The 20057-nt window shown below is 47.2% G+C and overlaps 1 protein-coding gene across 4 annotated transcripts in view; it reads left to right on the top strand.

Annotated features, from left to right (window-relative positions):
• The window catches only part of kcnc2 (potassium voltage-gated channel, Shaw-related subfamily, member 2), a 93025-nt gene that overhangs the window by 71032 nt on the left and 1936 nt on the right, over positions 1 to 20057 (top strand). The window contains exons 2-5 of one of the 4 annotated variants that reach the window (XM_064939285.1): positions 11406 to 12345; positions 13427 to 13603; positions 16617 to 16700; positions 19414 to 19504. In XM_064939285.1, coding sequence (XP_064795357.1) covers positions 11406 to 12345; positions 13427 to 13603; positions 16617 to 16700; positions 19414 to 19472 — 1260 coding nt within the window. In that variant the 3' untranslated portion in view covers positions 19473 to 19504. Of the gene's footprint in view, positions 1 to 11405; positions 12346 to 13426; positions 13604 to 16616; positions 17350 to 19413; positions 19788 to 20057 lie in introns of those variants that run through there. The other 3 variants (XM_064939283.1, XM_064939284.1, XM_064939282.1) reach the window with 3 other exon arrangements.

The raw sequence follows: 20057 nt of genomic DNA, 5'->3' as shown, positions 1-20057 counted from the left end.
CCCCCCTGGGTTGGAAAGCAGGAGATAAACAGTGCCCGCCTGGGTTAGGAAAGCAGGAGATAAACAGTGCCCCCCTGGGTTGGAAAGCAGGAGATAAACAGTGCCTCCCTGGGTTGGAAAGCAGGGTTTTTGAAAATATTCCATGTTAATGTCAGAAACCTCTGAATTCCCCTTGGTGGGAGATGACGTCACAATGGCTCAGTGCTGGATAGGGCTAATGGGCCCTCTGATTGGCCGAATGTGTCGGGCTGTCGATGACACGGATAGCAGAGGAGTAGTAGCCTGATCGGGTTTTTCTTCTGATGGACTGACGCCAGGGTTTTCCCATCCACGTCTGTTGTTGTGCCAGCAGTCAAAGCAATGTGTGTGGACTTGGAGCCAAGATGGACGTTCTGTTTCCAGACTGAGATGGATCCGTCTGATTTTTGCCCCCACTGGGATGACTGTGCTGTATAGTGCTTCATTGTAAGTGTAACAGAGGTTTGGTGAACCACACATGACGAATTACCTTTCCGGATACCTGAAGACTCGTATTAGCTCCCCAAGCCTATGGCATTAGCTCAGAGAGTTAGCAAGCTTGTGGCTCACAGACCAGGGTTTGAATGCATTTGTTCTCACAAACTCCCTATGGTAAAGTTCTAGCTCAATTGTAAGTATGTTGTTGCGTCCAGTAGAAATTGCATCCAGGATGCCTATACAGTACCAACAACATGTCCTACTCCTCGCCAAAGCTCTCATGGTATCCGTTACGGCTGCAGCTCAGTAGTATAACTATAGTGTCTGTTGGCTGGACTGGGAGTGTGTTCCAAATGGAACCCTATTCACTATCCCTCTGCAAGGCAATCAAACAAGCTAAGCGTCAGTATAGAGTCAAAGTAGAGTCGCAATTCAACGGCTCAGAGACGAGAGGTATGTGGCAGGGTCTACAGTCAATCACGGACTAGAAAAGAAAAGCCAGCCCCATCGCGGACCACGATGTCTTGCTCCCAGACAAACTAAAAAACTTCTTTGCTCGCTTTGAGGACAATACAGTGCCACCGACACGGCCCGCTACCAAAACCTGCGGGCTCTCCTTCACTGCAGCCAATGTGAGTAAAACATTTAAACGTGTTAACCCTCGCAATGCTGCAAGCCCAGACGGCATCCCCAGCCGCGTCCTCAGAGCATGCGTAGACCAGCTGGCTGGTGTGTTTACGGACATATTCAATCAATCCTTATCCCAGTCTGCTGTTCCCACATGCTTCAAGAGGGCCACTGTTGTTCCTGTTCCCAAGAAAGCTAAGGTAACTGAGCTAAATGACTACCGCCCCATAGCACTCACTTCCGTCATCATGAAGTGCTTTGAGAGACTAGTCAAGGACCATATCACCTCCACCCTACCTGACACCCTAGACCCACTCCAATTTGCTTACCGCCCCAATAGGTCCACAGACGACGCAATCGCAACCACACTGCACACTGCCCTAACCCATCTGGACAAGAGGAATACCTATGTAAGAATGCTGTTCATCGACTATAGCTCAGCATTTAACACCATAGTACCCTCCAAACTCATCATTAAGCTTGAGACCCTGGGTCTCGACCCCGCCCTGTGCAACTGGGTACTGGACTTCCTGACGGTCCGCCCACAGGTGGTGAGGGTAGGTAACAACATCTCCACCCTGCTGATCCTCAACACTTGGGCCCCACAAGGGTGCATTCACAGCCCTCTCCTGTACTCCATGTTCACCCATGACTGCGTAGCCATGCACGCCTCAAACACAGTCATCAAGTTTGCAGACGACACTACAGTGGTAGGCTTGATTACCAACAACGACGAGGCGGCCTACAGGGAGGAGGTGAGGGCCCTCGGAGTGTGGTGTCAGGAAAATAACCTCACACTCAACGTCAACAAAACAAAGGAGATTATCGTGGACTTCAGGAAACAGCAGAGGGAGCACCCCCCTATCCACATCGATGGGACAGTAGTGGAGAAGGTGGGAAGTTTTAAGTTCCTCTGCGTACACATCACGGACAAACTAAAATGGTCCACCCACACAGACAGTGTGGTGAAGAAGGCGCAGCAGCACCTCTACAACCTCAGGAGGCTGAAGAAATTCGGCTTGTCACCAAAAACACTCACAAACTTTTACAGATGCACAATCGAGAGCATCCTGTCTGGCTGTATCACTGCCTGGTACGGCAACTGATCCGCCCTCAACCGTAAGGCTCTCCAGAGGGTAGTGAGGTCTGCACAACGCATCACCGGGGGCAAACTACCTGCCCTCCAGATCTTCTGCCTGTTCACCCTGCTATCATCCAGAAGACGAGGTCAGTACAGGTGCATCAAAGCGAGGACCGAGACACTGAAAAACAGCTTCGATCTCAAGGCCATCAGACTGTTAAACAGCCATCACTAACGTTGAGGGGCTGCTGCCAACATACTGGCTAAACTCCAGCCACTTTAATAATGGAAAAATGTATGTAATAAACGTATCACTAGCCACTTTAAACAATGCCAGTTTATATAATGTTTACATCCTTACATTACTCATCTCATATGTATATACTGTACTCTATACATCAAATAAAATAAAATGTATTTATAAAGCTGATATCTCAAAGGGCTGTACAGAAACCCAGCCTAAAACCCCAAACAGCAAGCAATGCAGGTGTAGAAGCACGATGGCTAGGAAAAACTCCATAGAAAGGCCAAAACCTAGGAAGAAACCTAGAGAGGAACCAGGCTATGATGGGTGGCCAGTCCTCTTCCGGCTGTGCTGGGTGGAGATTATAACAGAACATGGCCAAGATGTTCAAATCTTCATAAATGACCAGCATGGTCAAATAATAATAATCACATTAGTTGTCGAGTGTGCAACAAGTCAGCACCCCAGGAGTAAATGTCAGTTGGCTTTTCATAGCCAATCAGTAAGAGTATCTCTACCACTCCTGCTCTAGAGAGTTGAAAACAGCAGGTCTGGGACAGGTACCACGTTCGGTAAACAGGTCAGGGTTCCATAGCCGCAGGCAGTACAGTTGAAACTGGAGTAGCAGCACGGCCAGGTGGACTGGGGACAGCAAGGAGTCATCATGCCAGGTAGTCCTGAGGCATGGACCTAGGGCTCAGGTCCTCTTCCGAGAGAGAGAAAGAAAGAAAGAATTAAGACAGGAGAAATACTCCAGATATAACAGACTGACCCTAGCTCCCCGACACATAATCTACTGCAGCATAAATACTGGAGGCTGAGACAGGAGGGGTCAGGAGACACTGTGGCCCCATGCAATGATACCCCCGGACAGGGCCAAACAGGAAGGATATAACCCCACCCACTTTGCCAAAGCACAGCCCCCACACCCCTAGAGGGATATCTTCAACCACCAACTTACCATCTTGAGACAAGGCCGAGTATAGCCCACAAAGATCTCCGCCACGGCACAACCCAAGGTGGGCACCAACCCAGACAGGAAGATCATGTCAGTGACTCAACCCACTCAAGTGACGCACCCCTCTTAGGGACGGCATGGAAGAGCACCAGTAAGCCAGTGACTCAGCCCCTGTATTAGGGTTAGAGGCAGAGAATTCCAGTGGAGAGAGGAGAACCAGCCAGGCAGAGACAGCAAGGGCGGTTCATTGCTCCAGAGCCTTTCCGTTCACCTTCACACTCCTGGGCCAGACTACACTCAATCATATAACCTACTGAAGAGATGAGTCTTCAGTAAAGACTTAAAGGTTTAGACCGAGTCTGCGTCTCTCACATGGGTAGGCAGACCATTCCATAAAAATGGAGCTCTATAGGCGAAAGCCCTGCCTCCAGCTGTTTGCTTAGAAATTCTAGGGACAATTAGGAGGCCTGCGTCTTGTGACCGTAGTGTACGTGTAGGTATGTACGGCACGACCAAATCGGAAGATAGGTTAGAGCAAGCCCATGTAATGCTTTGTAGGTTAGCAGTAAAACCTTGAAATCAGCCCTTGCCTTAACAGGAAGCCAGTGTAGGGAAGTTTATTTAGTGCTTTTCCGGGTAGCCGGAAAGTAGAGCATTGCAGTAGTCTAACCTAGAAGTGACAAAAGCATGGATACATTTTTATGCATAATTTGTTACGTAGATGGAAAATAGCTGTCCTTGAAACGGTCTTGATATGTTCATCAAAAGAGAGATCAGGGTCCATAGTAACGCCAAGGTACTTTACAGTTTTATTTGAGACGACTGTACAACCATCAAGATGAATTGTCAGATTCAACAGAAGATCTCTTTGTGTCACGAATCTCGCCGAGGATGGTGCCTCTTCCTGTTCGGGCGGGGCTCGGCGGTCGTCGTCTCCGGCCTATTAGCTGCCATCGATTCCCTTTCCGTTTGTTTTTGGTTAATTGGGTACACCTGTTTTGTATTAGGGTTTGTTTGTAGGGTATTTAAGGGCACTAGGCCCGCTGGGTATTTGTGCGGGCTTGTTTCTTGTTACTCTGTGTTGGATGGTGTTATTTGGTTCTTGTCGTTATTCGCCGGACTATTTCTGTCCTGTTGTTTGGACTGGCAACTTATATATGCCCTGTGTGTTGGCGTGACCGTTTTTGTTGCGCTGGTGAATAAATTTGACAAACGACTGAACCCTGCTCTCTACGCCTGATTCCACCCACCACTCCTAGTTATCGTAACACTTTGTTTCTTGGGACCTAGAACAAGCATTTCTGTTTTGTCCGAGTTTAAAAGTAGACAGTTTGCAGCCATCCACTTCCTTATGTCTGAAACACAGGCTTCTAGCGAGGGCAGTTTTGGGGCTTCACCATGTTTCATTGAAATGTACAGCTGTGTGTCATCCGCATAGCAGTGAAAGTTAACATTATGTTTTCAAATGACATCCCCAAGAGGTAAAATATATAGTGAAAACAATAGTGGTCCTAAAACGGAACCTTGAGGAACACTGAAATTCACAGTTGATTTGTCAGAGGACAAACCATTCATAGAGACAAACTGAAATCTTTCCGACAGATAAGATTTAAACCAGGCCAGAACTTGCCCGTGTAGACCAATTTGGGTTTCCAATCTCTCCAAAAGAATGTGGTGATCGATGGTATCAAAGCAGCACTAAGGTCTAGGCGCACAAGGACAGATGCAGAGCCTCGGTCTGACGCTATTAAAAGGTAATTTACCACCTTCACAAGTGCAGTCTCAGTGCTATGATGGAGTCTAAAACCAGACTGAAGCATTTCGTATACATTGTTTGTCTTCAGGAAGGCAGTGAGTGGCTTGTTCAAAATGTTTTGAGAGGAATGGAAGATTTGATACAGGCCGATAGTTTTGGTAGGCTTGATTACCAACAACTGCATCTTGCCTCTGCCGTTTGGCCATCACTCATTCATATATTTTTATGTACATATTCTTATTCATTCCTTTGCACTTGTAAGGTAGTTGTTGTGAAATTGTTAGGTTAGATTACTTGTTAGATATTACTGCATGGTCGGAACTAGAAGCACAAGCATTTCACTGCACTTTCATTAACATCTGCTAACCATGTGTATGTGTATGTGACAAAAACATTTGATTTGATTTGATTTGTCTGTGTATTGCACTACTTTTAACCAGGGCTCATAGGGCAGGTAGTGGCTCCCATAGGGCAGGTCGTGGCTCCCATAGGGCTCTGGTCCAAAGGAGTGCACGATGTATGGAGTAGGGTGCCATTTGGGGTGCAGCTTGGCTCTCCTCTCAGCTCTCTAGTCAAAGGGTTTAACCTAATCTGTGGGGTAGTGGTCTGATGGAACTGTGTCGTATGGCCCCTTTCCTCACAAGTCTCTGCTGTGATCTGAAAACATGCGTAGGTCCAAGAGGCGGCGGACGCGACAGATGCACATGGGCAAAGTGCAGTGATTCATCTTATCAAGAGGGCCTGTCTTACCCCGTCTTCTCTGCCAGGGTATGAGATTGCTTCCTGTCAAGTGTTTGGGTTGGCTGATGGAGCCCTCTGATTAGATCAAGCCACTATGGAGGCCTTAAGAGGGATGGAACTTGTTTCAGTGCGGCGAGCATTGGGCCAAACACTCAGCCAGGAGGGACGGCGTCAAACCTCCACGCACCACAAAGTAGGATTTATATGGTGGTGTGCTTTCCACGTGGTAATGCTCCCTAAACTAATTTGGCCTACTAAGTGTGTTTAGAGTGTTTACATCAGATGGAATGGAAGCAGCATCTCTTTTTTTGCATTTTGATGCCTGTCATTCATAACGTGTGTGTGAGAGAGAGATGATGTGTGTGTGTGTGTGTGTGTGTGTGTGTGTGTGTGTGTGTGTGTGTGTGTGTGTGTGTGTGTGTGTGTGTGTGTGTGTGTGTGTGTGTGTGTGTGTGTGTGTGTGTGTGTGTGTGTGTGTGTGTGTGCACGCGCGTGTGTGTGTGAGAGAGGATGTGATTATGCTTGTGTGTGTGTCTGTATGCAAGAGAGTGTGTGTGTGCATTATGTCTGCCTTCCCATGTGTGTGTTCTGTGTGTCTACGGCAGCCCCTCTGTTATGACATGATTCAGTTGTTATATGACATGATTCAGTTGATATATGACATGATTCAGGTGATATATGACATGATTCAGGTGATATATGACATGATTCAGTTGTTATATGACATGATTCAGTTGATATATGACATGATTCAGTTGTTATATGACATGATTCAGTTGATATATGACATGATTCAGGTGATATATGACATGATTCAGTTGTTATATGACATGATTCAGGTGATATATGACATGATTCAGGTGATATATGACATGATTCAGTTGATATATGACATAATTCATGTGTGTATTCTGTGTGTCAACGGCAGCCCCTCTCTGTTACATGACATGATTCAGTTGTTACAGGTCATCAGGGGGCAGACAGGTATGTATTAATCAACAGAAGCTGGGAAGACTATATAATGTGCCCCATCTCTGGGAATGATGAGTGTGTGCGTATTCGAGACAATTACACCACAGCGTGAAATGACAGTTGCCATTATTCTTCACAGCATCATGGGAAGGAAGGAAGCATCATGGGAAGGAAGGAAAGAAGCATAATGGGAAGGAAAGAAGTATCATGGGAAGGAAGGAAGCATTATGGGAAGGAAGGAAAGAATCATGGGAAGGAAAGAAGTATCATGGGAAGGAAGGAAGGGGAAAAGGAAAGCATCATGGGTATTAAAGAAGGGAGCCTCATGGGTAGGAAGGAAGGAAGCATCATGGGAAGGAAGGAAAGAAGCATCATGGGTAGGAAGGAAAGAAGTATCATGGGAAGGAAGGAAGCATTATGGGAAGGAAGGAAAGAAGCATCATGGGTATTAAAGAAGGGAGCCTCATGGGTAGGAAGGAAGGAAGCATCATGGGTATTAAAGAAGGGAGACTCATGGGTAGGAAGGAAGGAAGCATCATGGGAAGGAAAGAAGGGAGCCTCGTGGGTAGGAAGGAAAGAAGTATCATGGGAAGGAAAGAAGTATCATGGGAAGGAAGGAAAAAAGCATCATGGGTATTAAAGAAGGGAGCCTCATGGGTAGGAAGGAAGGAAGCATCATGGGTATGAAAGAAGGGAACCTCGTGGGTAGGAAGGAAAAAAGTATCATGGGAAGGAAGGAAGCCTCATGGGTAGGAAGGAAGGAAGCATAATGGCCGCCAGTCTTCTTGTTTTGTGTTCATGAGAATGGCAGGAGAAAGAGAAATAGTATAAGTTATAGTTTGAGCTTTATAACTCATACAATAACTTATACAATTCCTCAAGATACATTAGATATTTATTAGTAAGGTTGCTACTTTAAAAGGAGGATATTCCCCATTTTGAGGACCAGTTTACACACTTAACCCGGCTGTTGTTGATACCGCCGCACTGTTTTTCTGGTCAAAGTGGTGTTTTTGTGCCTAAGTTGCACAAGATTGTGGTTAGGGGGAAGTGTGTTATGAATCTGCTCATTATTATGTTGAAATAGATGCAGTAGAAAAACGTGAGGGCTTTTGTGAAACTCTGGAAAGTAAAGATGTTGTCTGGAACAGATGGCGCTGCGGCACATTGTAAATCACTAAACATCTGAGCTTCTGTCCATTGTATGGCTCCCGTGCCTCCTACTTCAAAATGGTAAATGTGCTTCACCATTTCATGTTCTGTTCTGTTGCGGCCTTGACTATTCACTTGGCTCGCTCTAGAGATCCATTATTAAATAGCTAGTACCTCGGTTCTGTAACAACGAATGCTTGTTAACTTTGCAAAGTAAATTCAGGGGTTTTCATTTATAGTTTCTCTCAGTTGCCTGATGCCTGCTGCCTTTTTAGAACTTGTGCTCCTGGTGAAAACAATACAGAAAGTTTATGAATAAAATAAAGTCACGTTCTGGAATAGACATAAATAATACATGTGAAAAGGCTGTATGCAACCAGTGACTGCCAGGATGAATGCACAGATACACTTTATGAGTGCAGAATGATGTTCTGAGACTGCATGAGTCAGAGGCTACGTTCCAAATGGGACACTATTCCCTAGATAGTGCTCTACCAGAAACGCATACAATTCAAAACAAGGGAGGGTGTGAAACCACTTCCTCTGAGCTCTAGGAGAGATGGAGGGAGAGCGATGGAGGGAGGAGAGGAGCAAATTGTGCACCTCTCTGGACCCAGCTCCATTTGCACATACAAACACAAATGCATACGCCCGCGCACACAGTCTACACATCTGGGTCAAACAGACTGAAGTTTGTCTGCCAAGGAAATCAGGTCTGGCTGCAGTGGACATTCTGAAGTAAATAGTTTTGTGTAGCGACCATGCTGTTGACATTCATACATACAGTGGCTACTTTTAAAGGGCAAAGCTGAAAGTCTTCCACTGAAGAATACACTAATTCATTGAATGTTTCACGGTAGTCATAAAAACATGGATAGGGATGCATGTAAACCAGAAAGGTCACAATCTCTGCCACTGAGGATATACAACATAGTCCCAATGAAATCAATCCCCCTGGCGTCTCCCACTTCCTCTGGCTTGTCCATAAAGACAAGGTTTTGGTCAGTAAACTAGACCCAGGGTGTCATGTGTGCTCCCTCTCCGGCCTCTAGGTCACCAGGCTGCTCGTTATGGCGCACACCTGTCACCATCGTTACGCGCACCTGCGCGTCATCAGACTCACCTGGACTCCATCACTTCCCTGATTACCTTTTCTATATATGTCACTCCCCTTGGTTCCTTCCCTATATATGTCACTCGCTTTGGTTCCTTCCCCAGGCATCATTGTTTCTGTTTCAGTTTGATGTCTGTGTTCTGTTAGTGTTTCTTGTTTTGTATTATGGTCCATTTATTTGATTAAAACACTCACTCCCTGAACTTGCTTTCCAACTCTCAGCGCATATCGTTATACAGGTGTTAATGAATAGGACCAATGAGGGCTATTTAGTCATCCCTGTCTCTGCTTGACTTTGCCGTGGGGGCACTGTGCAGACCCTGAGATATGTTTTGTGAGTGACAGAGAGATTTCAGCTCGTGAAGACTGAAACAGAGGTATAGGCAGTGGACAGAGAGACGGATTAAGGAATCTTCACTGTGTCTCACCAACAGCTGATGTTTAATTAAAAGGTGACTCATTCCTAGGAATATATATCCTTCTATGTCTCTGTCACTGTCTCTCTCTCTCTCTGCATCGATATTGTAACGGCTCTCGTCGAAAGGAGTGGACCAGAGCGCAGCGTGGAAAGTGTTCATGATTTTTATTTTCAAAAAACACTCAAACAAAATAACAAAAGTGATAACGAAAGCGCACAGTTCTGCCAGGTGCAGACACTAAACAGAAAACAAGACCCCACAAAACCCAAAAGGAAAATAACAACTTATATGTGATCCCCAAACAGAGACAACGATAGACCGCTGCCTCTGATTGGGAACCACACAAGGCCAAAAACAAAGAAATAGAAAACATAGACCTTCCCACCCGAGTCACACCCTGACCTAACCGAACATAGAGAATAAAAAGGATCTCTAAGGTCAGGGCGTGACAGATGTTTTGGTTAAAATCACACAATTGCTTTATTATTTAGGGGGTTTTATAAGGTTGACTAATATAAGGTTGACATTCACCACATGTAAAAAATAATGTTTTTTTGTTGTCTATTATATTAGAAAATAATATACTTCAAGGATTTCCTCTTGTAGTTATCACCTTTAGCTACATTCAACTGAAATATTTGTTATTGACTAACCTATAAGCTGAATTCCCTTGTGCCACTCTGCTCATCTAAAGCAATGTGTACAGACTAGTTTTCGAGAGACAATCTGAACTGACCTGAAGATGTAGTCTGAGTCCATTACACAGAGGATGTGGGCTTGTGCTGTGTAGAACGACAATTCTATACCGCTTTCTACTCGGTCATTGGGGCTGGATTGTAAATCTGTAATGTGGAGGACAAGGGCTGCATTTCCATACTAATTTGTGTCTTATGACCCAAAGATCTGATGTGATTGGTCAAAAGACCAAAGAGAGGAAAAAAATCTGAATTGTGCTACCTGTTTAAACGCAGACAATGAGATCCATCAATCAAGTATTTGTTTTTGTATATGGCTTTTTATAAATATATTTGTTACAATTTGTGACTCACGTGCTGAACAAAAACCCAGCCTGATCCTTTATCTGTTTGAGCTCTTACCTACTCCATACGGTCATGCAAACCAAATATGGCATGACAGGGTGGAAAGGAGTGGCATGATGGCAGAAACAGACTGGTACCCACTACCAGGCTACCAAATGGACTGGACAGATCTTTCCTCATCCACTCAACAGGATGACACCTCATTCACTCCAACACACTTTATAACAGTGACTGAACGTTTATTAAGACTTGAATACTGTAAGCCCTTCTGCATCAATGAACCTTCACCGATAGGTTTGAGGGAATGAGTGGGCCAGTCAGCAGGATTGTACTGCATTAAGACTGCCAGGGCACAGCCCAGTGAGCCACTGGCTGGGTTTATTGCTAGTAATAATAGATTGTTCTCTCTCTCTCTATGGAGTGTATTGTATTCGATGAAGGTGATGTTAATTAAAGTTGCTATGGTTCTCCCTCCCTCCCTCCCTCCCTCCCTCCCTCCCCCTCCCTCCCTCCCTCCCTCCCCCTCCCTCCCTCCCTCCCTCCCTCCCTCCCTCCCTCCCTCCCTCCCCCTCCCTCTCCTCTCTATTTCTTTCTTTTTTTTTCTCTCTTTCTTTCTCTTCTCTTTCTCTCTCTTTCTTTCTCTCTTTCTTTCTCTGTGTGATGAGTGAATAAATTAATGAGTAAATAGAAGGTTATCCAGATTGCATATATTGTGCTTTATGAGCTGCAATGACAGAGTTTGACATTCAAAAGTCTCTCTAATTCCCTCTCTCTCTAATCTCCCCCCCTCCCTCTCTCTCTAATCTCCCCCCCTCTCTCTCCTTATCTCATCTCCTCTTCTCCAGTTTGTGGCCTTTGCCTCCTTGTTCTTCATCCTGGTCTCGATCACCACCTTCTGCCTGGAGACCCATGAGGCATTCAACACCATCACCATCATCAACAAGTCTGAGGCGGTGCTCAACGGCAGCCTGCCGGACCTGGGTCCTGATTACATTATCGAGACGGACCCAGCTCTCACCTACGTGGAGGGTGTCTGCGTTCTTTGGTTCACCCTGGAGTTCATGGTGCGTGTCATCTTCAGCCCAGACAAGCTGGAGTTTGTCAAGAGCCTGCTCAACATAATCGACTTTGTGGCTATCCTGCCTTTCTACCTGGAGGTAGGCTTAAGTGGACTCTCATCTAAAGCAGCTAAGGACGTCTTGGGCTTCCTCAGAGTGGTAAGGTTTGTCAGGATCCTGCGTATCTTCAAGCTGACGCGACACTTCGTGGGGCTGCGGGTGCTGGGTCACACCTTGAAGGCTAGCACCAACGAGTTCCTCCTCCTCATCATCTTCCTCGCCCTAGGTGTGCTTATCTTCGCCACCGCAATCTACTACGCCGAGCGCATCGGCGCCAACCCCAACGACCCCACGGCTGGCGAACACACCATGTTCAAGAACATCCCCATCGGCTTCTGGTGGGCCGTGGTCACCATGACCACGCTGGGTTATGGTGACATGTACCCGCAGACGTGGTCGGGCATGCTGGTGGGCGCGCTGTGCGCCCTGGCGGGCGTGCTGACGATAGCCATGCCTGTGCCCGTCATCGTCAACAACTTTGGAATGTACTACTCGCTGGCCATGGCCAAGCAGAAGCTTCCCAAGAAGAGAAAGAGGCACATCCCCCAGGTCGCACTGGGGGGATCCCCAACCTGCCTCAAAGTAGACCTCAACACCACCTTCAACAGCCCCCAGGGGGACCTCTGCAACATGCAGGGGAGCAGGGTGCTGGAACGCAACCAATCAGGTGAGACCGCCAGCACACCACCATTGTATCTGAAGGTGGAATTTGTCAGTGGGTTAGGGGTTATTCATGTATAGACAGAAGGGGGGGGGGGCAAGGGGAGAATCTATAAGGGGTCTCATTCAGGTGGAAAACAGTGGCCTTTTAACAGACCCCCTGGGTTTACACATGGTTTTCCTCTTGAGAGACTCTAGCACCACTGATGTCCTTAGAATGTTTTGCACTTCTGTTGCCACGGAGATAAGAGAATGATGCGAAAGGAATTGATGGGTCGGAGATGAGACTGATTGCTGTGAAATATTTCTTCACTAATAAGATTTTGGACGAAAACAGAAAAAGCCTTTGACTCTTAAGGTTTTAAAGTAGGGATTGTTCATTTGTGACTTGACTGTAGGTGGCCGTTTTCCCCCTGCAGGCGTTCATCTATAAATCACTCTGACACATCTGATATTGATGGAAATGAGTGTTGACCCTTGTCTCCATAGTTTGTTTGAACTATAATCCAGAAATTCCTCAGGGTATGCACATGCTCTGGTTTCTTTGCAATATGTTGCTTTATTAGATGTGAAATATTAACATTTAATAAGTTCAGAACTAGACATGCTTTAATGAATGTATTCAAACACAGATTAAATCTAATTTTTTTGGGGGGTGGGGGTGGTGCGGGTAATTTGAAATGCAGACAATAACATTGGCTATTTATTCTTAACATGCTGTGTGCAATTAAATGGTATGCTGAATTCAAAGTGGAATTGTTTCATAGATTAATCCTAACTAAGCCTTTTCATTATAAGATGTGATAAATGCTCAATTTCAGCCTGTTTTGTTTTGACATTGGCAAGCTCTTTTATAGGCAGACACTAGGTGCGCTGACACCATCGATTGGGGTCCTGTCTATTTCACCTTTGACCCTTGTCCCCCAGCGCGCCTGGTCCTCGTGGCATTTGGCAAGCACTCTTGATGTGGGAGGCTGTTTGATGTGTCCTGATTCGATCCCTTGACCTGCCTTTTCTCGCCCCCTCTTCCGCCCTACCACCCTTAACCCCTCCTCCTGCCCCTCCTCCTCTCTCCCTGCGGTCACCAGTGCTGTCAGGGGACGGCAGTGGAGGCAGTGATCTCACCATGTCCCCCAGCACAGAGGAGAGGGTCCCCATGCGCAGGTCCAGCAGCCCAGAGCAGGAGCGGAGGAGTGGGGGGACGTGCTTCCTGCTGGCTGCCAGTGACTACACCTGCCCTGCCGACGGTGGGGTCAGGAAGACAGGTACTGCACCACCGCTCTGGATCAGCATCTTCATGCATGTGCATCAGCACCCGTCATCATGGACGTGTCTATTTTCATGGCTTTTGTTTGGTTTTGAAAGGCATGGCAAATGTCAATGTCATGTTCTTCCCTGACATTTATCCATGATCCATTATTCATTGTTACATCATTATTGGGAATTCATAAATCATCATTCATTAACGGTGATTCATAACTAAATCATTTAGGCGTTTCTGTCATTGCTCATTCAAGGCCGTGGGGCTTCATTTGTGGTATCGGTCACTAAAATACCGCCACCAAACCTAATCCACTAGTCTAGCTTGTGTGATAAGGGAGACCTACTGCTACATTCAGTTCACACTACTCACCCCTTGGGATATGGACAACGATCAGATGATCCACGAAAAGTCTCCTTCCTGTATCTGCCCACATGTTGAATTCCTCCCAGGAAAAGGGAGGAAGACAGAGGCCCTCGTCTGCTAATGTAATCCAGCCTGAGGCTATAGGGGGATGTTGCAATGGCGCAGTCCTGTAGTGTGTCTATGGAAAGGTCATGTTGTGTGGTGACCCAGTCTTCCCACCACTGTGCCCTAAAGGTCATCTGGAAGGTAGTATCCATCTGCAGCACCAGACAGAGCAGACAAAGTGCGCGACAAGCTTTCTATCTCTGAAAGGCATGCTAGATGCCGTCACTAAAATGTAGGCTAAAGAACACAACACAGAACAATACTAAAAACTAGACAAATAGAAACAATAGAAATAGAATGTACAGGTGATGCCTGTGTTGAGTTAGAATGACCTGCTGTTTGTACAGGTGCCTGTGTTGAGTTAGAATGACCTGCTGTTTGTACAGGTGATGCCTGTGTTGAGTTAGAATGACCTGCTGTTTGTGCGGGTGCCTGTGTTGAGTTAGAATGACCTGCTGTTTGTACGGGTGCCTGTGTTGAGTTAGAATGACCTGCTGTTTGTACAGGTGATGCCTGTGTTGAGTTAGAAGTCATTACCATACTGTATAGTGTCTTCAAAATAACCTTTTTGTTGGAATGAGAAATTACATTTCGGGCCTAATGAACGTTTAGGCCTAAATCGTGCTTCACTGTCTTAATTCCCAAGCTTTATCTCTGTCATCTTGAGCAGTTAATGCTGTGTTAATCTATTCTACACTGTAATATGGAACTCCGTTACGCTTTTGCTAATTGCCTCTTATCAGAAGTGAACTGCCTCTCCAGAAGGCAATCTAAATCTCATGCTTACACTGGGTCTGCTGTATGGCCTGGCAATCAACCCACTCCTCTGTGTGTAATTGGAGAAGGACATGGTTATAACTGTCATTTGGGGTTAATGTTAATTATTACATTATTACTATAGGATACTTTTAACTGTTGCAGGAGTCTTTTCTTATTATGATTCATTCTATGGTTCACATTGTTATGGTTGATTCATTGATTTGATATTGACTTAGAGCAGCTCTGATGTCTGCACAGTTAGTGCTCCTGTTTAACTCAACCATCCATTACACGGAGACACACACATAGCCAGTCAGTAAATCTCTCTGGGGTACCAACTCATAAACCTCACAGCCCCCCACGTGTTGACCGGGACAGTGCTGTGCCATGCTCAGCCCACCTGGGTCTTGAGGCAATCTGCCAGGCATGAGACAACCCTGGGCCTCCCACCACCTGGACCCGTGCCCACCACAGGGCGACTCTGCTTCATCATGGGCTATGGAACAGTTGGGTGCCACAAGGCGAGTGTCCAGCTGTGCCCTCGTCTCAGCCTCCTCAGCCGGCGGTGGCGGTCGCAGCAGTGCAGCGGTTAATGCATAAAACATGAGGTCCTTTCTAGTCCCCAGCACTACCTGTCGGCACAAGCTGAAGCTGCCCTTTGTTCTGGCAGCTCGGCTGGTTCTGAAGCGGACTCATTTGCGCGCCGTCCCTTTTGAGTAAACGCTGAAACAAATGGATCCATCTACAGTATGGTAATGATGCTGCAATCCCATTAGCTTGTCTTTCTTCCTCTCCCTCTGTCTTTGTGCCAGCTGATTGGCCAACTCTGTTAATGGTCTGGCTGGTTTGTCGTTTGTTTGTTTCTCACTGGCGTCTGGACATTTAAAAAGGACTGCTGATAGAAATGAATGTACATTTAGTTGGTGTGCACCACCTGCTGATCAGGCCATTTAAGGATAGTGTGATATTTCGCTGATTACTGTCTATCATCACAGTCATTATTACAGGCTCATCGGTTCTCTTTCCCATTATCATCACCATCATTTCCACAATCATCATACTCCTCATCATCTTGCTTTACATTTAAGCACAGTTATTTTACATTTAAACACAGTTATTTTACATTTAAACACAGTTATTTTACATTTAAGCACAGTTATTTTACATTTAAACACAGTTATTTTACATTTAAACACAGTTATTTTACATTTAAGCACAGTTATTTTACATTTAAACACAGTTATTTTACATTTAAACACAGTTATTTTACATTTAAGCACAGTTATTTTACATTTAAGCACAGTTATTTTACATTTAAACACAGTTATTTTACATTTGCACGCCCTGTGTTTTTGATGCTGGCTTTATTTCAGAGACTTTGTACACATCAGCTAGAGCTCCTGAATGAAAAGCAGTTTTCAGCCTGATATATATATTTAATTAGCAATTGAAATATGAACACATCTGTATGAGATTATTGCTTGAATAAATTGTGTGTGACAAAACATAGTAATGATGCCATTATATGAGACATTCATATTGGCCTAACTTCAAAAGCAGTAATTAAAACAAAGTTCTGTCAACATATTCAATTAAATTTGCCGTCTGACATGTGTCATGAGAAACTACATGTGTGCATGAATCACCGTATGTATGTACTGCTGCTCTGTCTCACTCCCGTCTCCTGTCTTGTTTCATTCACGTGGCTGGCTTGGACCTGGAATACTTGACCGCGTGCCTGTGTGTGTTCATGTCCCGTTCCTGCACCCTCGCCCACTCTTCCGAAGGCTGTGAGAAATCCCCAAGCTTAAGCAACATAGCGGGCTTGGCTGGTAACGCCCTGAGGCTGTCTCCAGCGACCTCACCCTACGGTTCACCGTGCCCCCTGAGGCGTTCCCGCTCCCCAATACCATCCGTCCTGTGAGGCCCGGCCCAGAGCGAGGCTTGCCTTCCGTCTGAGCACACTCCCCTCCCCCACCCCCAAAACACCCGACAGAAGCCAGCTTCATAGGTGTTAGCTCTCTGTAGCATCCTGGAATCATATAACATACTTTGTGAATGTTGTTAGCTACTTTAGAGACTAACCTTAGTGGGTTCGACCACAGACTGACCCTGCTCTTCTCCTCTTCCATACAAACGTTGCTTTGAACTGTAGATGTGGTGACCACCCCTGAAGTAGCTGTGCATCACTTTGAATTCCCATTACTTCAGTTTTGTTGTACTTTAATAATGGCAATAAAATGACTCTTGAATGGTGGCTCTAAAAGTAGCAGCCACAACATTTAGTAACTACGTATTCATAATCAGGGAGATTTACATGTTGCTATATTTAGATACTTAGAACATACGTGCTTCCATTAAAAATAAGAAAAATGTCACTTTATTTTGTGGGGGGGAGAACTTGTCATGGACTATGTCTTGATTCACATGCTCTCACCTGCCACCCTCTCGCTCTCACCTGCCACCCTCTCGCTCTCACCTGCCACCCTCTCGCTCTCACCTGCCACCCTCTCGCTCTCACCTGCCACCCTCTCGCTCACCCACCCTCTCGCTCTCACCTGTCACCCTCTCGCTCTCACCTGCCACCCTCTCGCTCTCACCTGCCACCCTCTCGCTCTCACCTGTCACCCTCTCGCTCTCACCTGTCACCCTCTCGCTCTCACCTGCCACCCTCTCGCTCTCACCTGTCACCCTCTCGCTCTCACCTGCCACCCTCTCGCTCTCACCTGCCACCCTCTCGCTCTCACCTGTCACCCTCTCGCTTTCACCTGCCACCCTCTCGCTCTCACCTGCCACCCTCTCGCTCTCACCTGTCACCCTCTCGCTCTCACCTGTCACCCTCTCGCTCTCCACCTGTCACCCTCTCGCTCTCACCTGTCACCCTCTCGCTCTCACCTGTCACCCTCTCACTCTCACCTGTCACCCTCTCGCTCTCACCTGCCACCCTGTCCCTCTGACCTGCCACCCTGTCCCTCTCACCTGCCACCCTGTCCCTCTGACCTGCCACCCTGTCCCTCTCAACTGCCACCCTGTCCCTCTCACTTTCCACCCTGTCCCTCTCACCTGCCACCCTGTCCCTCTCACCTGCCACCCTGTCCCTCTCAACTGCCACCCTGTCCCTCTCAACTGCCACCCTGTCCCTCTCACTTTCCACCCTGTCCCTCTCAACTGCCACCCTGTCACTCTCACATTCCACCCTGTCCCTCTCAACTGCCACCCTGTCCCTCTCAACTGCCACCCTGTCCCTCTCACTTTCCACCCCCTGTCACTGCTCCCTCTCACTTTCCACCCTGTCCCTCTCACTTTCCACCCTGTCCCTCTCACTTTCCACCCTGTCACTCTCACTGCCACCCTGTCCCTCTCACCTGCCACCCTGTCCCTCTCACCTGCCACCCTGTCGCTCTCACCTGCCACCCTGTCCCTCTCAACTGCCACCCTGTCCCTCTCAACTGCCACCCTGTCCCTCTCAACTGCCACCCTGTCCCTCTCACTTTCCACCCTGTCCCTCTCAACTGCCACCCTGTCCCTCTCAACTGCCACCCTGTCCCTCTCACTTTCCACCCTGTCACTCTCACTTTCCACCCTGTCCCTCTCACCTGCCACCCTGTACCTCTCACTTTCCACCCTGTCCCTCTCACTTTCCACCCTGTCCCTCTCAACTGCCACCCTGTCCCTCTCAACTGCCACCCTGTCCCTCTCACTTTCCACCCTGTCCCTCTCACTTTCCACCCTGTCACTCTCACTTTCCACCCTGTCACTCTCACTTTCCACCCTGTCTCTCTCACCTGCCACCCTGTCCCTCTCACTTTCCACCCACCCTGTCACTCTCACTTTCCACCCTGTCACTCTCACCTGCCACCCTGTCGCTCTCACCTGCCACCCTGTCCCTCTCACCTGCCACCCTGTCACTCTGACCTGCCACCCTGTCCCTCTCACCTGCCACCCTGTCCCTCTCACCTGCCACCCTGTCCTCTCTCACCTGCCACCCTGTCACTCTCACCTGCCACCCTGTCCCTCTCACCTGCCACCCTGTCTCTCTCACCTGCCACCCTGTCCCTCTGACCTGCCACCCTGTCCCTCTGACCTGCCACCCTGTCCCTCTGACCTGCCACCCTGTCACTCTGACCTGCCACCCTGTCCCTCTGACCTGCCACCCTGTCCCTCTGACCTGCCACCCTGTCCCTCTCACCTGCCACCCTGTTGCTCTCACCTGCCACCCTGTTGCTCTCACCTGCCTCTGGCTGGGCCCGGTCATCCTGTTTGCATGGATCATCCTGTGTAATCATCTGCCAGCGGAGTGGTGAGAAAGAGAGAAGGAGAGATAAAAACTAAAGAGAAGACAGGTTAGAAACGGTGGGCCTGGGCCGTGGGAATGGGGATGGGACTTGTGTGTCTGCATCGTGCCATTGGCCTCCACCTGGGGGACTGAACACACAACATGTAATGCACAACAGTGTTTTTCTGTTTTCTCTGCATGTGGGCTATGCTGGTTTGCTACTGTTTCAAATGTTTTACTGTGATCTTATTTAACTGTCAATCGCTGTGTTGCCAAGCTGAAGTGTCTCTGATATTGTTTACTCACAGATAACTGCAAAGAGACTGTCTTTACTGGTTTCACGCAAGCAGAGAGCAGCATTCTTTAATTGCTGGGGGAAGGCACATCCCTGGTGGAAAGGTAACATTGTCATTCTCAATGGCATGTGAACTGCCTGCTGAACACTGTGCTGCTGATCCCTGGTGGTCACCTCTGGCTAATGGCCTTTTGTTTTAGTGTGTGTGCAGAAGGGGGTAATTCAACAATTGTAGTCACGGAAATGACATCGGCAGCCCCTCTGCATCATGACTCATGGCTTTATACACACATGCGTGCATGTGCACTCATATACACACACAAACATTTGACAGGCGTGTGCACACACACACACACCACATTAGACACAGACACACACACACACACACACACAGACACACACACACACACACACACACACACACACACACACACACACACACACACACACACACACACACACACACACACACACACACATTTCTGTATATTCTTTAAAAGACAGCAGGAATGCCTTTGATGGTCCTATCAAACAGAGCTTTTGTTTTATTAATAGCGATGTAATTCATTATTGATGAGAGAATTTACTACTCACATAAATTGTTGCCGATGCTAACAGGTGTGTCGCACGACAGAGGACATTACCATTCAGCAATGT

The sequence above is a fragment of the Oncorhynchus masou genome, chromosome 27 (assembly GCF_036934945.1).
Source record: "Oncorhynchus masou masou isolate Uvic2021 chromosome 27, UVic_Omas_1.1, whole genome shotgun sequence".
Taxonomy (NCBI): domain Eukaryota; kingdom Metazoa; phylum Chordata; class Actinopteri; order Salmoniformes; family Salmonidae; genus Oncorhynchus; species Oncorhynchus masou.
This window is presented reverse-complemented; position numbering and strand designations above follow the sequence as displayed.